General features: G+C 42.6%; 1 protein-coding gene and 1 long non-coding RNA gene across 5 annotated transcripts in view; one reads left to right on the top strand and one right to left on the bottom strand.

Moving 5' to 3' along the window:
• Positions 1–23,163, bottom strand: part of LOC139614580 (uncharacterized) — a 115,834-nt gene that overhangs the window by 53,247 nt on the left and 39,424 nt on the right. Inside the window, exon 4 of one of the 3 annotated variants that reach the window (XR_011687091.1) lies at positions 22,180–22,284. The exons of the other annotated variants lie outside the window; for them this stretch is intronic. This is a non-coding gene — a long non-coding RNA (uncharacterized lncRNA). The remainder of the gene's footprint in view (positions 1–22,179; positions 22,285–23,163) is intronic. 3 annotated transcript variants of the gene reach the window in all.
• The window catches only part of olfm2a (olfactomedin 2a), a 41,518-nt gene that overhangs the window by 13,282 nt on the left and 5,073 nt on the right, over positions 1–23,163 (top strand). Inside the window, exons 1-3 of one of the 2 annotated variants that reach the window (XM_071471916.1) lie at positions 7,135–7,573; positions 16,976–17,125; positions 21,948–22,103. In XM_071471916.1, coding sequence (XP_071328017.1) covers positions 7,430–7,573; positions 16,976–17,125; positions 21,948–22,103 — 450 coding nt within the window. In that variant the 5' untranslated portion in view covers positions 7,135–7,429. Of the gene's footprint in view, positions 1–7,134; positions 7,574–16,975; positions 17,126–21,947; positions 22,104–23,163 lie in introns of those variants that run through there. The other variant, XM_071471924.1, reaches the window with a different exon arrangement.

Below are 23,163 nucleotides of genomic sequence, written 5' to 3'. Positions count from 1 at the left end.
ACTCTGCTCTAACAGTGCAGAAACAAATTTAAAATGCACAGCAGTGCACACGGAGCAATATTCTATATAGAGGCCTAATGCAGATATGTAAATATTAGCATGCCAAAAAATCTGTGTTTTATAAGTTGTATTGTAAAAAAAACTGAGCTGCTATTTGAAGTAAATGAGGTTTTCAGCAATACAAGTTATTATCTTGATGAAAAAAAAAAAAAAAAAAACGAAATTATTCTGTGAAATAGCGACAAAGCCAACATCACAAGTTCAGTGAAGGGCATTTAGAAAAGGCAAGTGGCCATGGGGGGCAGTCTCAATTAGCAGGCTTTCTTTGAGCCTCAGCTACCTTTCTGCTGGGCTGACGACTCCCAATTCACTGTCAGTAATTACTCCATTTACAGGAATAGCTTTCCCTACACAACAGAGAGAATGTTTGATTAGCTTGGTGGTAGAAAAGGTCAGGATGTGGCAGAGGCTTTCTGCCCATGCATCCAGAAAAAGTGTGGGTTTTGCAGGGCATTGGTTATCAGGTCATAAAGCCAGGAAACGATCATAGTAATTGTGTGTGTGTGTGTGTGTGTGTGTGTGTGTGAGAGAGAGAGAGAGTGTGTGAATGCGTGTCTGTATGCATGTGAGTAAGCATGAGGCGATCCATGTGTGTGTGGGCAATTCAACTGGGCACATTTGCCACAGGAAGTGCTGCACTGAGTCGTATTCAGCTGGTACTGTTGGCATGAGTAGGTGCAGAACAGTGGATAGAGCCATGCTGCGCTGCAGAATGCATGGCAGCTGATTGCCGCATGTAGTTCTTGCCTATTGCTTTGATCAAGGCTTTTCTTTAGCAAGCCTCAAGCATAATGTGAAGCCCTGCTTGTCCCTGATTGAGCTATCTGATATTCAACCATATACGGTTCATTCATACCAAATACCCTACAAATAATAATGTGTGCCCCCATGGACTGTTGAGATTGTAATCAAGGGAGCAATCAGAAGCAATCAATCCTTCTATGAATAAAATTTGAATGCATGTTCCAGCAATGTATTCATGATGCCTCCGAGAACAAGTACACTGAACTAGGATCTCTCCAATGCCATGTTTGCCTGGTCAAAGAAAACATGGCAAAGTAAATTTTGTAATTTAGCGTCTTTGACTGCACTTGTCCCTCTGGGTGAGCCATTAGAAAGACAGGCTGAGCGACAGCTGGATTTTCAGAGAGACGTGAAATTATTTGTAAAGACATCTGCAAATGTCCATTTTGCGTAACGGTGCCGCTATAAAGAAATGTGTTCTTGGGTTTGAATATTTCACTCCGTGTGAGGATGATATTGCTTCAAAATGTTAATACAAGCAAAAAAAGAATATCTGTACACGATCAAAGAATATGATGTCTGTACTGTTGTAAGAACAATTTCGCACGTACTGATAGAGCTTTTTTTTTTCCAGAGACTAATTAAGAACACAGAAGATTAAGAGGCCTGGTGTCAGTCTTGCAATCTTGCCTTGTGATGTATTATGAATGTGTCTCCTTGTTTTCAGCGTGGGTTGATTAGATGGGCTCTACAAGCTTTAATGTAAAGACACTGGATGGACTCACAACGGGGTATTATCGGTGTGTTACAGTCATTACAGCCAGGCAGACACAGTTGCTGTATTGATTTTCCTTCCCTGTGTGTTCTCCCTGGAAGGATAGATTCTCACCTGTTAACAGCCATCATTGTAGTTAAGCAGCACTGCTTAATGAGCCTCAGGCGGTTGACAAGGTTTTGTTCCATACTTCTGTTTCATATATATAGTAATAGTGATAGTGACCACGGTACCTACTGTATATTACATGCATGTCACAGCCCAGCCAGGTCTCTCGCACAGCACTGTGGCAGCCACCATTACAGAGCATCGTAGACATTTCACAGCTCAGTGGAGTGAAAGCGCTGCTCATGCAAGTGGATGCAAACATTGAGAAGCATTGACACACACAAACAAATCCATGCATGCCTGCAGTATGTAAATACATACACACAAATGCAAGTGGAACATGCAAGCTTATTGACTCCCATGTAAGGGCCTCATGAAACCCACACACTGTAAATCATGTCATGCCGTTTCATATACGGTCAATCGCCTCTTTGGTCAGAGTGAGACAGTGGTCCTACTTCATTTGTGGTAAACGCTCACTGCTTGAATTATCAAACAGGATAAGATGTATTCTCCGTATTTTATGCATTATGCAGGTTGATGTGTGTGTGTACGCTGCAGTCCTCCTGTGGTCTGAGTCGATACTCTAAAATGTGAAAGCCCAGATGAGTTTCCTTAATCAAAGGCCCACAGGAGCCGTTAATAGATTAAACACTCCATGTTGAAAACACGCCACTGTGTCTGCCTGTCTGAACCTTGGGGTACAGCCTATTTATGCCATTTAAATAGTTGCTATGGTAATGAGGTCACACTTTGTTTAAGCTGATTTTGATCTTGATATATTTAGAAGGCAGTGGGCATGCATGTCCATCATCTAATTAATGAATTATGACTCAGAAAAATAGCCAGTATTCTGAGAGCCAGATGATTCCAGCGTCTTTCAGAGCTCAGACGTGGGCTCGGTTTGTGTGCGGCCTCGCTGCCTCAGTCATAACAGCTCTGCATCATTATGAAGGAGGTCTGTGTAATTAGCTGAGGTGTAATTTGGTGCTGTATTTCAGCTGTGAATTTGTAGCTGGCTGTGTGTTTGTGCTCAGCAAGGATGTGGCTAGTGCTTGATGCTTTCTGCTCCCCAGTATTATTATCTCACTTTGAGCTTGTCCCTATGGCCTTGGGGCTTTGTGGTGCTCTACTGCCATCCATGGGTGTGCATGAATGCTGCCATTTCTGTAGTTGGTGGGCATTTGCACCATTTGAACTTATAAAAAATGCCCTTTATAGAGCATGCCCACAGGCTAGGAGCAGAGAAGTTTTTTTTTCTTTAAGATGTTTAGGATAAAGCATAGGCCATGTTGGCATGTCTATGTGCAAGGCACCAAAAAGCTTCACAACATGTGTGTATGCACATTGTGTCTACAGTATAGTGCAAATCTAATTCCAAGCATGCAACAAGACAGCTAAGATCATCAGTGAAAGTGTATGAGCTTGGATTTTTTTTTTGTAATTGCCCAAGGGGTTAAGAGAAACAGGGAGAGGGTGAGGAGTCAAAGGCTAAATAAAATTCACTGAGAAGGAGAACAAAAGACAGCGACAGAGAACTAGAGATAATGACACAGCAGAGGAGCAGAGAAAATGAAGCTGACCAATTATTAGAGTGGAAATTATGAGGAATGGCTTTGAAAATTAATCAAAAAGGATTAAATTAATACAGGTTAAATGGCCGACTTCCTCTCTTGCTAATATTTAATGAAAGCTTGTTCTGCCAACAGACTCTGTGATTAGACAGTTGATTGGCAGAGCCTGGGATTCTTTGAGGTATGGCAGATTGTCCTCATCACACTCATTATTCCCATCCTTTATTTGGTCCATCACTTTTCAAAAGATGCCATCTGACCTGCACTTCGTGAGAGGAATTTTAAGTTGGAAATGTTTCAGGAGCACTCCACTCTATTCATCTAAAGCAAATACATAAGTTATTAATAATGTCCTCCGACTGAAGGATAAACTGAAATAGAAGACAAAGGTGCAAAGGTTAAAACCTTTTGAGGGAAGATATGACGTTGGAATTTCAGGTGGCAGCCTCCATGGCTCCAGTTACTCTCCATGCAGCAGGTACAGCAGTTACCCAGTATTTTGTTATTGGCACAAACATGGCAAACAGGCATGAAGGAAATCATATTGTATAGTTCTTGTTATTAAGATTTTGTTTTGATGTGGTAATAATCTATTATCTGAAGAAATAAGAAATTATTTCAGAGGTTGTTTTATGTCTAATCTAAAGTCACTATATTTTAAACTAGCCTATCTGATGACCATCCTTTAGTAATATTACAGGAAAATTAAAGTATCTTATGTATCTTTGGTCAAAATTGACTACTAGAATTACAGGGACTTGAGTGACCTCAGTGGAAACTTATCTGCTCATGTCAAGTGTCAGAAGTGAGATAATTAGCTGAGCCTAGCTGCTTTACATCTGCAGGCTATTGAGGATTGTTATATCAGAATACTGCACAGATTTTATCTAATGATCACAAAAAGAAAGTTTGGGTTATTTTGAGATCAGAAAATAGCTATTTTGTAATCATGAGAACTCAAAACTTGTTATTTCAAGATCACACAATAATTACTCTGTGATCATTAGAGAATGAAGAATAAAAAGAGATGCACACATGGCCTCCCTGTCACCCACTAGGCTTCTAACTGTGTGTGTTCTTGTACCAATGTGAGGACGAATTTGAGTTTTGAGTGAGGACACTTTAGGAAACATTAGGACATTTTGGCTGGTTCTCGGTTACCAGATAGTCCATAGGGTTAATTAAGGGTTTCAGGTTTAGCTTAAGGTTAATGTGGGGTCTGGCATGTTGTTCTGATGATAAAAGTTTTGGAGTAGGAGCTACAGGAAAAATAAGGTCCTCACAAATGGATAATGCATGTCTGTTTACTCTCTGCATTCTCTGTGTTGTACAACTATTGCATAATTCATTATTAAACACATATTTGGCAATAAAATGGTACAAACTGGAGCCACTGGAGGAAAATTCAAGAAATAAATGAGCTGTAACGATGGATTTCTTGTTCTACTTGCAGTGAAATATCCATTTCACTTCATGCACGCTGACCACAGTCATACATGGGGTGGCTGGTCTCTTTAATTATCCAGGAATGGGCATCAATAAGCACCTTCTTGAAGGAATTTCTTTTTCACTCCAGCTTCAATACCTGGCTTTCTTTGAGTACATGCTTAAATACAGATACAATGGTAAAGGATGTCCATATCCATCTTTAAATCTTTGCTGCCACCCTGTGAATAAGAGGAAAACTGCATTCTGGTGCATTAAAGGAAATGTATAGTACGCCACAGTACAAAATACAGCTTTCCTCATCTGCATGAAGCTCACGAGCCAAAAACCCTTGACATTTAGACATATTAACATAATTTCATTATAAATATTTAAATAAACTTAAACTTATAATTAGGTATATACATGTTTAGCTTTAGACTTGTATATCACGGATTTGCTATTTAGATGAATAGCAAATCACATGTCAAATGAAATTAGATGTTGACTCTGCAGCAGTCTATTTCTGGCGCACCCTTGGACACTGGCATTAAAAAAACCAGCAGCAGTGTGTTTGTGTTTGCACATATATACTTTGCAAAGAACCTTTTTCCCCCTCACTAAAATCTCTGAAGGACAATGAGGAGTGTGACTCTAAGCAGTGCTGCCACATGCCTTCTCACATCTCCTTGACACATTCCAATAAAGTGACAACTACCTGTCACCAGGTTCAGTCTTGCACAACAATAATGACAGGCACTGACAAGCTGTCAGGCTCATTTCAGTGCAGTTCCACTGGTGACCTCACGGGGGCAGTGTTGCTGCAAAAATAGAGGCGGCAACACAGGCGAGGCTGATGTGAGAGCCGGCAGGTGAGCTGAGGAAGGCTGACATTTTTTTGGATGGGCCTCAAAAAGCTGTCTCTTCTCATATCACTTCACAGTACACCCCACACAGAGGAGCCCATATCACTCACCCAATGTGACTGGCTGGGGAGGGGAGCCTATCCATGGCTGACAAAATGAATAAGTCAGCAGACCAGGAAGCAAGCAAGAAAGGGAGATGACCTGGCCGTTTTGTCTGAGCAGGCCATTCTGTCATCATTATGCATGGCTGTTTAGGGCATAAAATGACACTGCTTGTGGCCCCGTGTCTTGCCGGAAATTGTTGCAAGGAGAGGCTTCGAGCTTCAAGGAGAAATTTGACGCACCCTCCTATTCCCATACCCTGTCATACATCACTCCATCTGGTCCATTGCTGTAGAGATGAGTGGATAATTCAGACTGCTATGATTGGGAGACAAAAAAATAAAATAAAATACATAGCCCACATCAAAAGGGCCCATCTAAACTTCAGAACACGTCTGAAGTCTGTCCTGAAATAAGATCAAATCGGGCTTAAGGCATAGTCCCTGAAGTGAAATGACACCAAAATAGGCAGCAGTGTGATTGGTATGATATCTGACGCTTACCTGCTGCAATTGTGCTGAGGGCTAAAGTCTTTTGGTTTATAGCAGTAAAACTATAGCATTGAAAAATAATATGTAAACCCCCTTATTTAAGGGGAGCGTGACATAGCAGCCAGTAAGGGCAAATCCAAAGCCTTATTTATTGGGTTTACATCTAAACCTGTAAACCACAATTCCATCATTCGTTCATTCATTCATTCAAGTCGGACAAATTTGTACTCATGCACTAGTTTTAGAGCAACAGCATCATTTTAGACGGTGAGTGTCAAGAAGATGTCGTAACTGAATATGGTGATAGGGATATGCCTCAGGCTGAGTGGAGTTGGTAAAATACTGTTTAAGTGCAAGCAACAGGCTGATTTAAGATATGTTATGAGGCAGACTGACAGATGAGCTGTCAGAAGCAGCCGTGAGCAAGAGCACCTGGCTCTCTCCCACATTAATACCTTCCTGAACCACCTGCCCATGTCTCTCCTCATGAGCCCCCAGCCAACCTTTAATCTGTCTACCCACCACTCTATATCCTCAACCCTCCATCCAGTACAGACAATGTGATGAGACTACAGGACTGTGTCTACTACTTCTACTGTGATAAGGCTGCTCTGGGCACACGTCACATAACGCAGAGCACAGATCAGCACTCTGAAATCAGTCTGCCTGTGATCTCCACGCCTCGGATACGTGTTTTCACACACCAATATTTGAGTCATAAAAGAACGGCCAAATGTCAAAGAAAGATAGAGGAGAGGAAAAGAATGGATACATGCATGCAAAACAGGGCTGGCAAGAACAGAGCAGAGGCTGATTGGGAGGGGATGAGACACAGAGGCAGCCAATGCGCAGCTCTGCATCTTGAGGAAGAGGGGGGGTGGGGAGAGAGAGAGGGGCCGAGGGAGAGAGAGGGAGAGATAAGGGGAGAGTGAGGAAGTGAGAGAAAGGGAAAGAGAGTGAGAGAGAGAGGGAGGGAGGGGGTGAGGCTGAGGCAGTCACTCTGAGAGGGAAGATTCCAGCGTGATGCTGTTGGATGTGAGCTGCTCTCCTCTAACCGGTCTCTGGCTGTCCCTTTGACTGAGCCAGTGGTGTGTGAGTCTGGTAACTGTGATTTACCAGCTCTGGGGGCTCTGCTGCTACACGGACTGAGGCACAGACTGACTGGCTGGTTCCCTGCCTAGGCTGTCTGGAGCAGAGTGGGGTTGACTGGAGCCGAGGTCCAGGGTAGGGCAGGGTAGGGCTGGCTGTAGGGCCGTTTGCGCCGGGGCCCCACAGGAAGCAATCATGAGCGTTCCTATGCTAAAGATTGGGGCGGTGCTCAGCACCATGGCCATGGTGACGAACTGGATGTCTCAGACTCTGCCTTCTCTGGTGGGACTCAACGGGACCACCATCTCCAGAGGGGGCACATCGGAGAGGATTGTCAGCGTGCGTATGACTTCCTCTGCTTTTTTTTTGTGCAAGTGTCTGTGCACTGTATTTGTTCCTGCATGCACTCATTGCGAACTTGTGAAAGGAAAAGAGAGGGTGACAGATGAGAGAGAGAGAGTGACACAGCAGAAGACAGAGGGGGAAAGTGAAGAAAAAGGAAGATACTGACATGTGAGTTAATGTGTGTACATACAGGTCTAATGACAGAAACAGCAGGAGTTTCAGAGGGGTTTGCAGATGGGACTGGGACTGCGAGAGTCTGTCTCAAGGGATGTGTTGTATTAATAAGAGAGAGATGATGGAGGTAGACATGCATGTGAGAGCAATGATTCAACCAAGCGCGAATGATGCACATGTTGGTGTGAGAGTCACATTAAGTATAATGATGCTGAATTGTGGGCTTGTGAGTGATGGTGAAAGGATGCAGTGTGGATGGTCGTGGAAAGTCATATGTTTTTGCCAGGGTGAGGGTAGGGAGCCGTTCTGAGTGATGTCCAGGCTGATCCCATCTGTCAGTCACTCCAGGGTTGGAGGGATGGCGCTCAGACTCAGAGGTGATGGGGAAGACAGGGAGGTTGAGACAGTGTTAGAGTTTTGAGAATGTCATATTTCTTTCTGTTAGTCTCTAAATCATCTCAGTTGTCTTCTCTGAAAATAAAACACTGGCTTCATACTTAACGCAAACAGCTCTGGTCCAGTTTAAGGTTGTATAATCAATAACTCTTTGTACACACACAAATATAAAAGTTGTGTGTTTCTGTCACCTGTGTTTCAGCGTGTTAATGAGAGGACACACAGACAGAAGAAATATCAGCCAGAGGAATAAATTTGACATTTTCAGGCTCATCAGTGGTAAATGATTGTCTTTGCCTCAATGCTGAGTGTGTTTTTATGGCACCTTCCCCATTAAGCAAATGCCCTGGTCTGCTGAAATGATTGAATGAAATTGAATGTCCCATGAGATCCGCGACCATCTGGATGTGTGCATGTGTGTGTGTGTGTGTGTGTTCGTGCTCAGAGTATGTTTAGGCATTCCTGTCTCAGGGGTGAAGGTCCATCTGTTTGAAGATGGGTTTTATAATTTATAATGCTTCGTTAAAACATCAATCCACCATTTTATGTCATCTTAATGTTGCTGTGAGGAAGTGTCTTCATCTTAGCACAGTGTTACCTTTGTGAAAATGTCAGGCACCTAGCTAAAAGCATTTTGCCCCAAATTGTTGTTCTTTTTTTTTTTTTTTTATCTTTCCTACAACTTGTACATGTGCCAGCAGGGAACCCTGAGTACATGTCCAAAGAAAAATCATAATCTAATCTATGTAACAATGTCAGGGTGTAAGGGATATTTTAATTATTTACACCACTAACCTCCATAATCCTATTGAACACCCACCTCTCCCGGGGGAATGTATAGCCTGGATAAGCTGTCCATTTTTTCTATACCTGCATATTATGTTCAGGGTCAAGAGGAATAAAAACGTTGCCGGGTTTCTTTTCAGCAAAGAGACATTCTAATCATGACTTGTGATTGGAAGCTTTATCATTTGCATTTCATATGACTGGACACAATAAAATATTTTCTTTGTGGCAACCCTCACTCACAACCAATGACAGAAAAATTCTGCTATTGAAATTCATTTCATCAAAGTTTCATCAAAACTGATGAGCCAGTTTGATGGTGCCAAGAATTATTACAGTGTAACAGTCGTGTTGTGATGGGAAATGTCTTCGCTTTGAGACAGGAATAATCTTCCCTCATAAACAATGACAGCGAATAAAACTTTAATGTAAAACCTTGTCTCAAAGTCCCATCACTATTAATGAGACATTTGCCTGTGATGATCTCAGAAGCAGTCATGACTCACACAAAGTCTAGAGCTCTAATCAAAGACAATCCAGCTACGTTCTTGTGACACTTGGGTGCGAGTGTGCCAGTGGCCATAGCATGGCTGCTACCCACCCTGGCACCCATCTATGCTGCGTCCCATATTCTCCCAGCTCAGAGCTCAGCTCAGAGCAGTCTGCTTCAATTGCTTTCTGTGCCTGTCTTTCTGTACCAGCTGATCCAAGAACACAGCTGACTGAGTTTTTATGGGCCTTACTGCGATGGCACTGAGCACAACACTGCCTGGATGCTTGTACACATCTGGATAGTGCAAAACCATGTTTCTTAATGAGCGGAAGAAGCCCTGCAACTCTTACACTTACATGGCATTGGTGTGGCTATACAATGTGGTCAAGCTAAGATAAGCTGCAGACCTGCTCTGCTGCACACACACACACACACACACCTATTTATAATCGTATATAATGTATAAACAGTATTTGCATGCATACACTCACACTCAGCAGCACTGGCAGGGAAAGTTTTAGCCCTTAGATGGCCCAAGAGGCTGTGAGGTAGCAAATGGTTTTTAAAATTGTAATCGGGATAAGCAAGAAGTATAAGATTGCCACGGCAAAAAGAAAAAAAAAAAAAGAAGAGTTTATTTGTACCTATAAGTCAATAACCATCCTGCAGAGGTCTGAAATAATTGGCGACAATTATAGTCAAACACATTTCACAGTGTTTCACAGAAGTAAGTAGTCTAGACAGGGCATTACGTGAGAGTGAATAATTCTCTTCAGGTGACAGACAGGGTCCGATCTCAGTGATTTTAAAGCAGAAGAGGCAGCCCTGTATTGTTTTTCGAGATGAAATTCTCAGCCGTCAGTTGTTGAATATGTAATGTATTCTAGTATAATTTAGGGCAGTATGGTAAGCCTATGAAATTGAGAACAAGAAATTGCAGAAAAGCTGCGTTTCATCAGCATAAAAGTGAAAAGAAACATCACATTTGCAAACACGTTTTCCCAGGGGTAAGCTATTCAATAAAAAGAAGAGTGATCCGAGAATTGAGCCATGCTGCGCTCTACAAGTTAAAGTCAAAGTAGAAAGTCTTCTGAAATAGAAAATGTCTGCTTCACAGTAATAATAAGACATAAACCACTTAAGCACAGGACATGCCCACTGGTACCCTCAGTCTGGATTACATGATTACACATCCAGTAGACACAGTGTAGACACAGTGTTTAAGACAAAGATTATCATAAATCATAAACCGTAAAGACAGAAGTGTGTGTGTGTGTGTGTGTGTGTGTGTGTGTGTGTGTGTGTGTTGACTCTCCCTTTGATATCTAAAATAAGAAAGCTGTGCGGCAGTAGAGTGAAGAAAACATTCTCACCCTCAAAAGAGAGCACGGAACAACAAACGGTGGCACACAAAGATCCAGGGCTCAGAACCTGATTGGGGTCACCCAGTCTCTGTCTTTCAGGATGTGGGACTGTAAACTTTATCACATCCACTGTGCAATCCAATAAAGCCGATTGTAAAGATCGATTCTTGGCTACAGATTAAAGATTAAACACTGCTGTGGATTTTTATTTGAGCACTTTGCTTTAATGTTTATTGTGCTGCCTTCAAAATAAATTTATTGGAGTTCAGATCCTGACAGGTGTCCTCTGCTGCCTGGTCAATGTGGAGCAGTGTGCACAGCCAGAGCCTGAGAGAAAGCCAGTCTTGTAATATAACTGTAAATTGTTTTGATACATTAACTAATTGTGTGATAGCCTGTGTACCAAGCAGTATTGATCATAGACTCTACAGTTGTACAAGTAATCAGGCTTTTGACATGGTTGATTTGCCAGTTTGATGATCTCACAGTTCACACACTTATGCAATCCATATTTTCCTCCAATGAAGGGATGGCTGTGTTCTAACAGTTTATACACTGTTTTCTCACACTAGCCACCCTGCCACTCTCGCCTCCCTCCTCTATTTAGCACCAGCCGTGATAGAGCTATTTTGTACCCGTCTAACAGCAGAGTGGAAACCAAATGCTTTTCACCAGGGGCACCTGGCATGGCTCTAGCAGCCCGCTCCAAAAAAATTATAAAGCTGTAGCTGCTCGTTTATAAGTTTTGAGCACTGGTGAGTGTCTCACTTCTCCCAAGAGTTCTCCTGCTGAACGCCCCCTCTTCAAAAAAACACTTGACACATCTGCCCACCCCCACCGTCATTCAAGTGTAATCCAGATTGGAATGGAGTGCGAGCCGCAGATGGAAAGTGAGCAGGACACCACGCAGGAGGAGTGGCAGTCATGGGGGTGATGGAGTGGGAGCGAGTGAGAGGCAGCAGGGAGGAAAAAGAAGGCAGCAGGGAGAGAGGCATGATGAGTTTATGAGTCATATTATTGACTGGCAACCATGCTGCGCTGATTGTGGTAATCGGTTTTCCTCGGGAGCAGGAGAGACCAGGGACTTCACTTGGAGTCTTCATCGAGTTTTATTTTAAAGGCCAGCAGCTGGCATGTGCATTGAGGGTTGACTGATTGTTCAGTTCAGTTGTGGGGGTGTGTATTTGCATGTTTATCTGTGTGTGGCCAATTACAGCGATACCCAGCAAATTTGAAAAAAAATGAGATCTGATTCTTTGGCCATGGTGTAGATAGAAAGAGAGCTCTGTGTGGAAGGGACAGATGTTTCTACTTTGCTGGGGACAAACATTCCGAGAAGTTAATGGTAGGAATAAAACACCACTCACACCACACAGAGAGAGAGAGAGAGAGAGAGAGAGAGAGAGAGAGAGAGAGAGAGAGAGAGAGAGAGAGAGAGAGAGAGAGAGAGAGAATACAAGGAAGTGAAGCTGTAGAATTTGGATAAACAATGTTGGCACTGCAGGATGGAAACAGAAGAAAGAGATGGATTTCTTAGATTGTTATTGTGACTCTCGGATTTCCCTCGATTCCTTCTTAAAATGCTTCTTTCCTTTACTGTATATAAATTTATCTTAGACCTGCTCTTTCCCTGTCCATCCTCTGTCATGCGGCAGTTTCTCATATGTGATGGCACGCAGTGGAGCAGTCATATCTCAGGACCTGAGCCTAATTCTGCCTGTTTGCCCCTTCTGCCTGCTGCTTATGAAAGTTATAATATACTTCCCGTCATGCTCATAAAGTAGGGAGCTGTAGATTTATGATCTCATTTAGCTCTGGCTTTACAGCAGCCTGCTCCAGGGTCGGGCTAATGAAACGCCAGAGGAAGTCCATCCTGCAAGTCTCGATAGTGATACCACCAGCTCAAATGTCTAATTGGATAATCCCTCTGAACTTTGTTAAACATTAACAGCAAAAGGGTTCTGAGCTGCTTTGCACCAAAGAGAATCATTTTGGTAATGGCACCAGTTGGTTGGTTTTCATTATGGTTGCCGCTAAAGTACACATACACATAATGTGAGTGACTGATGCTGATGGTCTTTTGTCTGCAGTGTACAGGAGAACTGAGGAAATGTTGAGATAGCATTTGATTTCTACTTTTTAGCTTAGTAATGACGGCGGCCTCTCATCTCATCTCCTCTTCCCCCCTCTCAGCAGGGCCTTGACTGGAGTTGTCATTCAGCATTGTAACTGGGCAGCATTTGAACTAAGCTAGAGGAAATTGGAGCCATCTTTCTCCGCCCTGTCAGCCTTTTCTCAAACCACAACTCTTCCTTTTTCTTATCAGTGCATCACTATTTCCCACTCCCATTGGTTTTCTATTGAAAGGATGGGGAGTTGTGGTTGAAAGACATGCCGGCAGATGATGGTGGGGCTGTCAGATGTGATGTCATGGAAACAGAGGGAACCCGGAGGTTGTGCAAAAACGGGCAAGCCAGAAACCTCAAAGAGTAATTTTCACTTTCGCGAACAAGCCCAATTGATTTTTCATCTCTCTGCGGTTTCCCGTTGTTTTCATTGCTGCTGTCTTCTTCTTTAATGGGCTTTCGTATGGCAGACATGACTGCAACAGCTACAAATCTGGCGCTTACATATTCTCTTTCATCCCACACATCTAATGGTTGAATTTCTGGGATCATGAAGTGAACACCTCCTCTTCTCCTGAAACCACCGTCGTCTGTGTCTGGGAGGAGAGGATAATCCCCGAGACCTGAAGTGCTCTCAGCTAGCCACCACTGATAGCATGATGGTGATGATAGAAGTGCAGTTTATGTTATCAAAACTACTGAAATGCATCCCCCTGAGGCCTGACCTGCCTACAGTATGCGAACATTATCCATTCACCATTTCACTCTGCATAATTCTGGATAACGTTAAGATATTGAGGAAATTGTTTTTCCCACACTAATGAGATATCTGATCTGCTGCTTGGTTTGAACACTATGTTAAATGAACCAGTGTCAATGACCTATTCTTCACTGCAGAGAGAGGATTTAGTCATCTTTATATAAATAAGCCAGGGTTCCAAAATATATGCAAGTTTACCACTTGCACCCCTGAATGTTAAGTTGCTTATAAGCGCTGATATATTGATCTCCTTGCAAGTATATAGGGATAAAGCACATTTGCATTTAAGAATTACCTCTACCCCCTCCTGCTCTCTAAACTGCCACTGTGACGAGAATGGGGAAGTTAGTGCAGGATGGATAGGTGGGTGGTAATGAAATTGGAACGGATTCAAATAAGCTCTTAATTTCACCCCAGCATTTATGAAACATTAATGAAGAGAAGAGAAGATGTGTTGCTGTGAAAACTCCTCGGCTTGGGAAAAACCACACAAGCAGAACGCCACGAGTTTAACCATGTTAGAAAAAAAAAAAAGAACAACAAACGTATTATGATAAAGGAGCTGACATACCTCCAAAACTACTTTGCTGAATTTTGAACATATTGCTTATTACTGCCCACTATGTAATATATCATTAAAAAAAAAAAAAAAAAAAAGTTAGGCACTAACTATGGCTCCCTTTCAAGCTGATAGCGGTATGAAAAATTGATGCACATTTCTGCATTCGTTTGCAAGAATCTTCCTGAAGAATAAGTGAATATCTGGTGCGTAGGCAGACTACCCCCACAATATATGGATATAGGGTAATTTTATTTGAAGGCAGGAGGCTGCATATGCCCTCAGAGTGAGTAACTTAAGTGGATTCTGCAGTTTGAGACAAGCTAACCTCCACCTGTTAACACCGCAGGATATCAGCTGTAATGAGAAGCCGGTGTGCCCCGCTGTGGCCTCACGATCCACTATCTTACACACCTCCACGGCACTGTAGCAGCCATATGCTCCGCAGATCTGCAGTAATCATGCGTTACAGCTGCAGGGACTTCCAAACAAGCCCCCTTGAGGGTAGACGAAGTTTTAAACGCGTGTCAAAATGCATGCCTTATTAAACTACCGTAAATACTGTATGTACAAGCACATACATATGTGCTGTTCTTGCATGTACATCAGCAGATATGTACAGGCGGACTTTTAGAGAGAGGGGGTGGAGTGCCACACACACACGCGAACGCTACAATAAATCCAAAGCCCTGACAGTGAGTGAGATGAGGGCAGGGAGGCAGACAGAGGCAAGAACCACCAGCCCCCAGGCAATGGCAGAATCAAACAGACAGTACGATGCAGCTGAAAGACCCCGAAGGAGGTTCCACTGTGGGGGCCTCCACTTTTGTTTTGTCTTAACTCCAGCTCTGGCCTCTGTAGGCGTCTGTCATCTCTCCACCTAACGGCCCTCTGATGCTGGACTGCCTCAAAGAAGGAGGACTAATGATAAGAAAGGTGCTGACTGACTGAAAAAAAAAAAAACTGCACGAGTCACTGCAGCACACAGGCCCAAAAATATGCATCAATATTAAGAATAATGGAATGATAAATCAGCCAATAAGGTCCACTGCGAGTCATTCATGTGCACAGTAGACATTCAGTCATACAGAAATGTAACTAATGTATGTGTATAATACTGCATGAATAGAAAATAAGAATAGAATATTACTTCTTCCTAATTTCCTACTTTAATTAAATTTAAATGTATTCATTTTAAAATTGTATGAGCCATTCTCATGGTTAACATTACAGCATATTCAAGTTGCTCATGTAGCTATAGTCAGATTGCCACAATTCATTTGGACTAAGTCAGATTTAAAAATCACTCATTCTGAGAGTGTGAGGGAGAAACAGTGAGAGGAGTGAGAGGAGAGAGAGAGAGAGAGAGAGAGAGAGAGAGAGAGAGAGAGAGAGAGAGAGAGAGAGAGAGAGAGAGAGAGAGAGAGGGGTGGAGTGCCAAGGGATTGGCAGGAGTGACAAGATGTGACAGTGAGCACATTGGCTCGCAGGGTGGTTGCTACTTTACACTCCAATCACACAGTCCCTCTGTCCCCCAGGACATTTTAATCTGACCCCCTCGACCCAAGGAGACGAGAGCAGAGCACAACAGTGCTTAGAGGAAAGCAGGAGAGCGGCACAGAGCCGAGCCACGAGCTTTTATTTCCAGCCTTTTCCTTCCACTTATGTGGATGGGTCTTTAATTTCATCACTAAAATGGCTGCTCTGTCTCTCATTACATTTTGCTTTATATGCTGAGCCTGTGTAGATGCAGTGTGAATGAAGGGATCGTCCTGCCTGGGCATTTGCGTAAACTGTGTGTACATGTGCGTGCGCATTCCTGAAGGTGCACACTGCACTACTTTTGATTGGATTAGTCAGAGAGAGACATCCATCCTTTCAAGCTCGCCCCTCCTCCACTGGTCACGGGCTGCATTATCGATCCCGAACAGCTCCATTTCCTCTCTACGTCCAAACTTATTAGATGTTCTGCTTTCACGCAGCCTGGCCTGATCCCGCCTTCTTCCTCTTTTCTTTGAACTCCCCATTTTCCTCCCATTTGTCTTCGTCTTTCTTCGTTCAGCATCGAGCCCTTACTCCATCTCTGTCATGCTGTTGCGTTTTTCATCCTTTTGTGTATTTTCCACTAATGTTCTTGTCTTATCTTAATCTGCACCCATTTCTGCTTATTCTCTCCCTCTCTTCCATCTTCCATCTGACTTCTCCATCCTTCATCTCTGTGGTCCCGTGTCTTTACTGCTGTGAGCGCTACCTCAGTCGAGCTCTGACTTATCTTTCTCTCTCTCTGTTGCTCCCCAGTTAATACTAAAATTAGACTGCAAGTGATTTTTATTAGTTGGAGGGATCAATTGCCATTAATTGCCTTTGGGGAAGAGTAACTTTTGACAGGGTTGCAAGAGAGAAAGGGAATGGCATGGAGAAATTATGACTCTGCCGCTAACTTATGCTGACAGAATTGGCACAACTAATCATGATATGGATGCATTAAAGAGTCTCTTTTCCTCCAAACACTTTCTTCTACACTTTCAAGTGTTAGATAAATGTATTAGTTTAGAAATGTTTTATAAGGGTGGAACACTTTTCAGATTACTGTTGATACATTGTGGCAGAATAAAATATCTTGTCTGCCCTCATGTACTTTGAAAAGCCTGCTTAGAAGCAGCGGAGATAAACACCAACAGACAGAAGCCACCACTTTCTCCTCTTGGTCTAAGATATACATGTTTGTGTTTCTGCAGGCTCTGTACCCGAGCCCGGAGGAGGGCTGGCAGATCTACAGCTCGGCGCAGGACGCAGATGGGAAGTGTATCTGTACCGTGGTCGCACCAGCCCAGAACATGTGTAACCGCGACCCACGCAGCAGGCAGCTTCGCCAGCTCATGGAGAAGGTGACAGCTGTCAATAAAACACTCACTCTGAGACACGACTGTTATACCCACGCAGACGCGCAAACACAAAGCTGCCACACCGCACTGAGCTCGTGTCTGGCGCGGTCTCTCACATACAGACTGCTGAAGTGAACATTTTCACTTCCTTTACCCAACAGATCATCAGTCATGCAGAAAAACATGGAGGCAGTCGGAAGACTGTTGCCATTGTTGGTTGAACCTCTCTCTTCTGAGCAACAGTTACTTAAAGTGAATGAAGCATGAACTTCCTTAATAAAGGAAATGTCTTGAATTTACCCATGAAATTGGATTCATTGAAGCTTAGACTTATAACGTTTCTTTTATAAATACAAATCCATTAGATAAAAATTAAGTAAATGAACTTTTCACAAATCAGTGAAGATATCAAATGCTTTGTTTGCATTGTTACACGCTAAATGCTGCGTACACGCACGCATTGAATATTTACTTAGATTTGTGTTCGGTCTTTCTCTCTCGCTTAGTGAAAAATATCAGTAAACACCCTTTGTTTGTGCATACTTGTGTCATGTATAACCAGCAAATAAATTTAACGTCATACAAAAATATGTACACGCACAGAACCCTCAAGCATGTTACACTGTTACAGCAGCCAGACAATAAGTCTACGTATCACTTACATGGAGTAGAGTGCTGTTGCAGTGCAGTGTATGCAAATGTAATTTCCTGCTAGTGTCTTGTGCATAAACACATTCGGATCAGGGGCGAGAGAGCAGGCAGGAGAGGACCTCCGCTCACAGCTGCTTGTTGACTCCCCTGATCTGCGACTGCATTGACTGGCAGTTTACGGGCAATACATCAGCGTCTTCCCATCCCCACCCACCTGTCACTCCCAAACTAAACAATAAAAACTTGAGAAATTATGTTTAATGGCTTTCAATAGCCGGGGCCACTGAGCTGCTGCTCTCAGCTCTGCAGCTCATTCACAGCATGCAAACTGTTTTTTGTGGACACTCAAAACCAGCAAGTGCGCCGAATGAGATGGCTGATCCATAGAGCAAGTGCAAACCTGGGAGCAGAGAAAGAGAGAGGAAAGTGGATAAGACAGGAGGGGCTGACATTGACGTGGTCTTGTGAAGAGAGGTGGTGGTAAATTGAGATGCTGAATAGGCTCTGAGGCCCCGATGGTTCAATCAGACACCTGAATTCACATATTGCATTCATTCTCAGTGAAGTCTGCCATTTCCCCTGACAGCCTCTGTCTGCTTCTGTTTCAAGACCAGGTTCATACCAACAAACCCACACTGGTACACACTTTAAAAGAGGCACATCCCAACATAGAAAGAATATTCTCAGGGAGAAACAGACAAACTTGAGGAAGCTTTTCTGTGAAAGTGATTGTGTTTAGCTACATATGTGCCTGAATGTATATGCACTGTATTTATTTATAGGAATATACTGTGTGTATACAGCTCATGGCAAGTGAGTTTGTAGATTAAATGTAGAAATGAAAATCTGATTTTAAAGAATCACCTTTGCAGCATGAAACTTTTTTTTTTTTTTCCACTGTGCCTTTTTTACTTATTCTGTGGGATGTAATTTGCTGCTCATTGATCATTTCTCATTGGCATCTGCCACCAAAAAGATTTTCTGAGCTGTCAACATTACAAGGTGATCTTGTACTTACTGTAACTGTGGTGAACAGTGTCCTCTTGCAGAGAGGGACACAACTTTTGTGTGGGCAAAGACATAAAATACAGGTTATCATCAGGTTAGATCTGCTCCGTTATCAAAAAGAAAAAAAGAAAGTGCCTATTTTTCAGTAAAACCTCACAGAGATGACCTTGAAATATAAACATCATTCAGAGAAATCTTGAAATCATAAATACTACCCTTGTGAAGCTTATGTCATTTGTTTGTCTTGGGCAGAGAGGTGTAAATATAGACAGAATTTGTTTTGCTGTATTGTCTTACATATCATCTCTTACAACGCGATGCAACACACAAATAAGGCTTCAGAAATCATCACCTCACAGACAGTTTCAACAAAAACTAAATATTATAATCTATGCAGATATATTACTGTTGAATTGGACTGTATTATACAGTGTGGGTGTGTATGTTACTGTGTCTACCTTCTGTACATGCACATTGCTTGTGAGACACTGGTTATCAGAGCCAAAAGCTCCCCCGTCTAATACAGTCCAGAGCCCAGCCTAATGAGGACACCTGGGGTCGGCCCTATTTCAGTTGCACACAAGTAAAAGCCACAAGTTAAAAGATAGTGTGAGTCTGAGCGTATATGTGCACATAATAGAGCCATGCCCACTAAGACATCCTCATTTGAACCCAGAGAATGTGGGGGAATTATTTGACAAGACCAAATTCCACAAAGGCTCTGTCAGAGACAGAAAGCCAAGGATACGCTAACAATGTCAAATCCGCCCTCTGTTCAAAGAATTTAAAGTAGAGTGCAAAAGATTCTATTCAGCTTTCTGCAAAGCCGGGCAAAATGTCATCCAATGCAGTGCTGACCCTGAAGGACGGTGGTGTGAGAACGCTCACGGCGCAGACTTTTGAACACCTCAACCCCCCTTTGCTCTCCCTGTCTGACTGACTGGGTTGAGATGAGATAAAATGAGATAGGAGGGCACAGTCAGGCATGCATACACACAAACACACTTTAGGATTTGGTACAGGGTGAGTCATTACACTGGACAGGAGGCAGACGCACTCACGACTGATTGGGTCCTGGGGAGTGTGAGGGGGCATCTTATGTGACCAGAAGAAAGCGTGAAATGCACAGTGTGTGTATGTATGTAAGTGTGTGTGTGTGTGTGTGTGTGTGTGTGTGTGTGTGTGTGTGTGTGTGTGTGTGTGTGTGTGTGTGTGTGTGTGTGTGTGTGTGTATCGGTTACCACGGCTCAGAGGATGGAGCAACTCCCACCACAACCTCGAAGGATGGTGTCACTGCGTTTGTTTACACCCGAGGCTGGTGGAACATTTTACTCTCACATGTTCCTCCAACTGCCCTATCTGTGCGTCTGTCAGATACGTTTTTAATTGGTGGAGAAAATATTTTCTGATGCCTGGCTAGTTCATGAGGCATGTGGGAGATGAGTTGGGTATAGAAAACAGTAGGCTGAACGCAGGCTAATTGTGTGGGCTGTCAAAGAGTAGGCAAACAAGGCATTTGGTGCAAAACAGACTTTATGCCAAACTGTGACCTTTGAGAGTTGGGACAGTTTTTGTTTTTGTCAGGAGTGATTTGAATAAATATCTTCCGTGTGCTTGGAGTTTCAGTTGTGCGTGTCTGTTTGTGTGGGTTGCTGGGCATCTGTACGTGAGCCCCCTATATGCACCAGAGCCCTGTAACATTTGTCAATGTTCAGATGATTTCTGGCCGGTTCAGCTCGGTGCAGCAAGCAGGAGATGAGGGGGTGTATGAAACAGTAGGCTGGTTATGCAGCAACAGAGTGGGCTGTCAAAGAGTGAGCAAGCTGAGTACTTAGTAAAAATTAAATATAGTACAAAACAGAACTGAGATTCAATAAACACCTACTTGACAGAATGTTTGCTCCTCCACAAGATTTACTGTTTGCATTCCATCATATCTATCTATTAACTTATGTACACTGTCGTAATGATACTGCAGGCCTGCATTGCATAATGTATGAATGTTGTGTTGAATGTGTTGTGCTATTTTATGTATTCTCCCAATAGATTCTGGCAGTTGTGCTGTTTTTCTCAACCTCTTCACCTTTCATTCTTGCTTTTTTGTTTCTTTTTTTGCTTTTGCTCATTGCTTGCTGCCTATTTATTCTGTTTATGTACATATTATGTTCATATGTGTCTTTTAAATGATGCAGTCTAAGCATTTTTATGCTTAATGCTGTTTTAAAGTAATACTTTTGACTTTTTTTCAGCTTTTTACAGACATATTGTTGTTAAGTTTTATTGCCACACTCATCCATCTTCTTCTTTCTACTCAGTGTGGAGGTCAAGCTTTTCTGTTCCTGCACAGGTCAATGCAAATTTGGAGCAACATGAGGCTAAAGCTAACGTGATGTTAAACTAGTCTATTTTGGCGAAATTCAAGTAGATATTGGAATATATGAATGAGGTACTGCAAAAGATGGATGCCTTCAGGGAAATCCATTTTTCCATATCTGCTTACCCCTGGGGAGCTGCAAGCCATCCCAGCATGCAGTAGTCTGAAAGTCATGGGAGCATTTGGGTCTGCAGTTTGTTTAAAGGCAAACCAATGGACCGAACAAATCATTCACACGTGTGGGTATTTCAGAGTTTTTAATTCATCTGACCTGCATGTGAGGAAGATCCATGTAAACACTGGAGTCTAGGAGGCTTCAGTCATACTCGAGCCTCCTCATTGGGTCACAGTGAGAACATGACAGACTGAAAAGCATCAGTTGGTTGGAGTGTAATTTTTACACTGACTAAAATTTGATGCATTGTCCCCCATTGTAGCACAGAACGTTATAGCAAGCTGGCGCTGCAGAAAGTTATTTTCACTGCTGATTATTTTTTCAATTTATCATTTGTTCTGTAAATAACAAATAGCAAATATTCAGTTTGTTGTCACAGAAGATGAAGATAAGCAGAAAATATTCACAACATTAACTTTCTGAAGATCAGCAAATGGATAAATCAACTAATTGGTTCAGCTCTAATGGCTCACTATAGCTACACATCAGAGAAAAAAAACTTTTTCTTTTAGATTTAGATTAACACTAAAAATTATTATTAACATAAGAAATTCTGTCTATGTGTGTCCTGTGGGTTTGGTGGTGTATGTGTGTTTGTGTGTGCGCGACTATGACAGGTTCAGAACATTAGCCAGTCAATGGAAGTGCTGGACCTGCGGACATACAGAGATCTACAGTATGTAAGGAACACCGAGAGTCTAATGAAAGTGGTGGACGGAAAACTGAAGGTGGCCTCTGAAAATCCCCGCAGTCTCAATCCGAAGGGCTTTCAGGTAATTGACTGTCTGTCACCTCCTGTACAGTGGTGTGTGTGTGTGTGTGTGTGTATTAACAAAAGAATGCAGATACTTGTGGATGTCGAACTGCTCTCCACGTGCACACCAACTTCGCCAGATGCGCTGCAATCTCTTTCGCTCTTCACAGATGATAAAATTTAGTAGAACTCTCGACAGACTGCAGACATAAGCAAAGGTACACAAATTCAATTCCATCTGCTACTGTCTCTGAGTCACTGAGTCACATGTAGATGAAATTTGAGTAAATTCACATGCATCTGAATTATTAAACCCCTGGACCTTGAAGAACAGTGTTATATTCTGTATTCCTCTCCATACGTCCTTTCCTCTCTCTCTTCACTCTATATACTTAACATTCTGGTGTCTGCTCTTAGATAGCAGGCACATATATTCACATTTATCTCTACCTTATCTCTCTACAAACTAAGACTCAGCTGCCATTATCAGCGGGTCCTTTTTGTCTTCCTGTCAGCGGGCTGTCTTGCCCGGGCTTTCTCCATATTTCTCAAACTCTTACAGATAGTAGATAGACCATAAAATAGTTTGATTAAAAGATACTCTGATAAATGCAAAGTGTGCTTTACTGCAGAGAACCTGCTCAAGCACATCGATGAGCATGAATGGCTGTGTTATGCTTTCAGTGTGTTTTATGAACACTATTCCAATGGAGGTAATGAAGATGTTTATGAAATTAGCCAATTCATCAGTGAAGCCTGAGATGACAAAAACATGCAGAATGGTATGCATTATATTCCAGGACTTGTCTGAATGCAAATCCGCAATCCAATAAAGAAAAAAAAAAAAAAAAAAGAAGCAGGATTTGACCAGAGCAGGTTGGCTGATGAATGCATGCAGCTCAAAGTTGCCTATGGCAGAGCGTGGGAGATTAACGAGAGCGAATTTTCACGGCTTGAAAAGGGGAAAATGAGATTTATGATGTGGCGCCACAGGGCTGAGAGCTGCTCCATCACCAGATTTACGATAAACCTTAACAAGGAGGAAACAGCCCCTCCTGTGGCGGCCACACTTTACTGAT

The sequence above is a fragment of the Trachinotus anak genome, unplaced genomic scaffold (assembly GCF_046630095.1).
Source record: "Trachinotus anak isolate AG129_WGS33_773 ecotype Australia unplaced genomic scaffold, CSIRO_AGI_Tana_v1 ptg000003l, whole genome shotgun sequence".
NCBI classification, from domain to species: Eukaryota; Metazoa; Chordata; class Actinopteri; order Carangiformes; family Carangidae; genus Trachinotus; species Trachinotus anak.
This window is presented reverse-complemented; position numbering and strand designations above follow the sequence as displayed.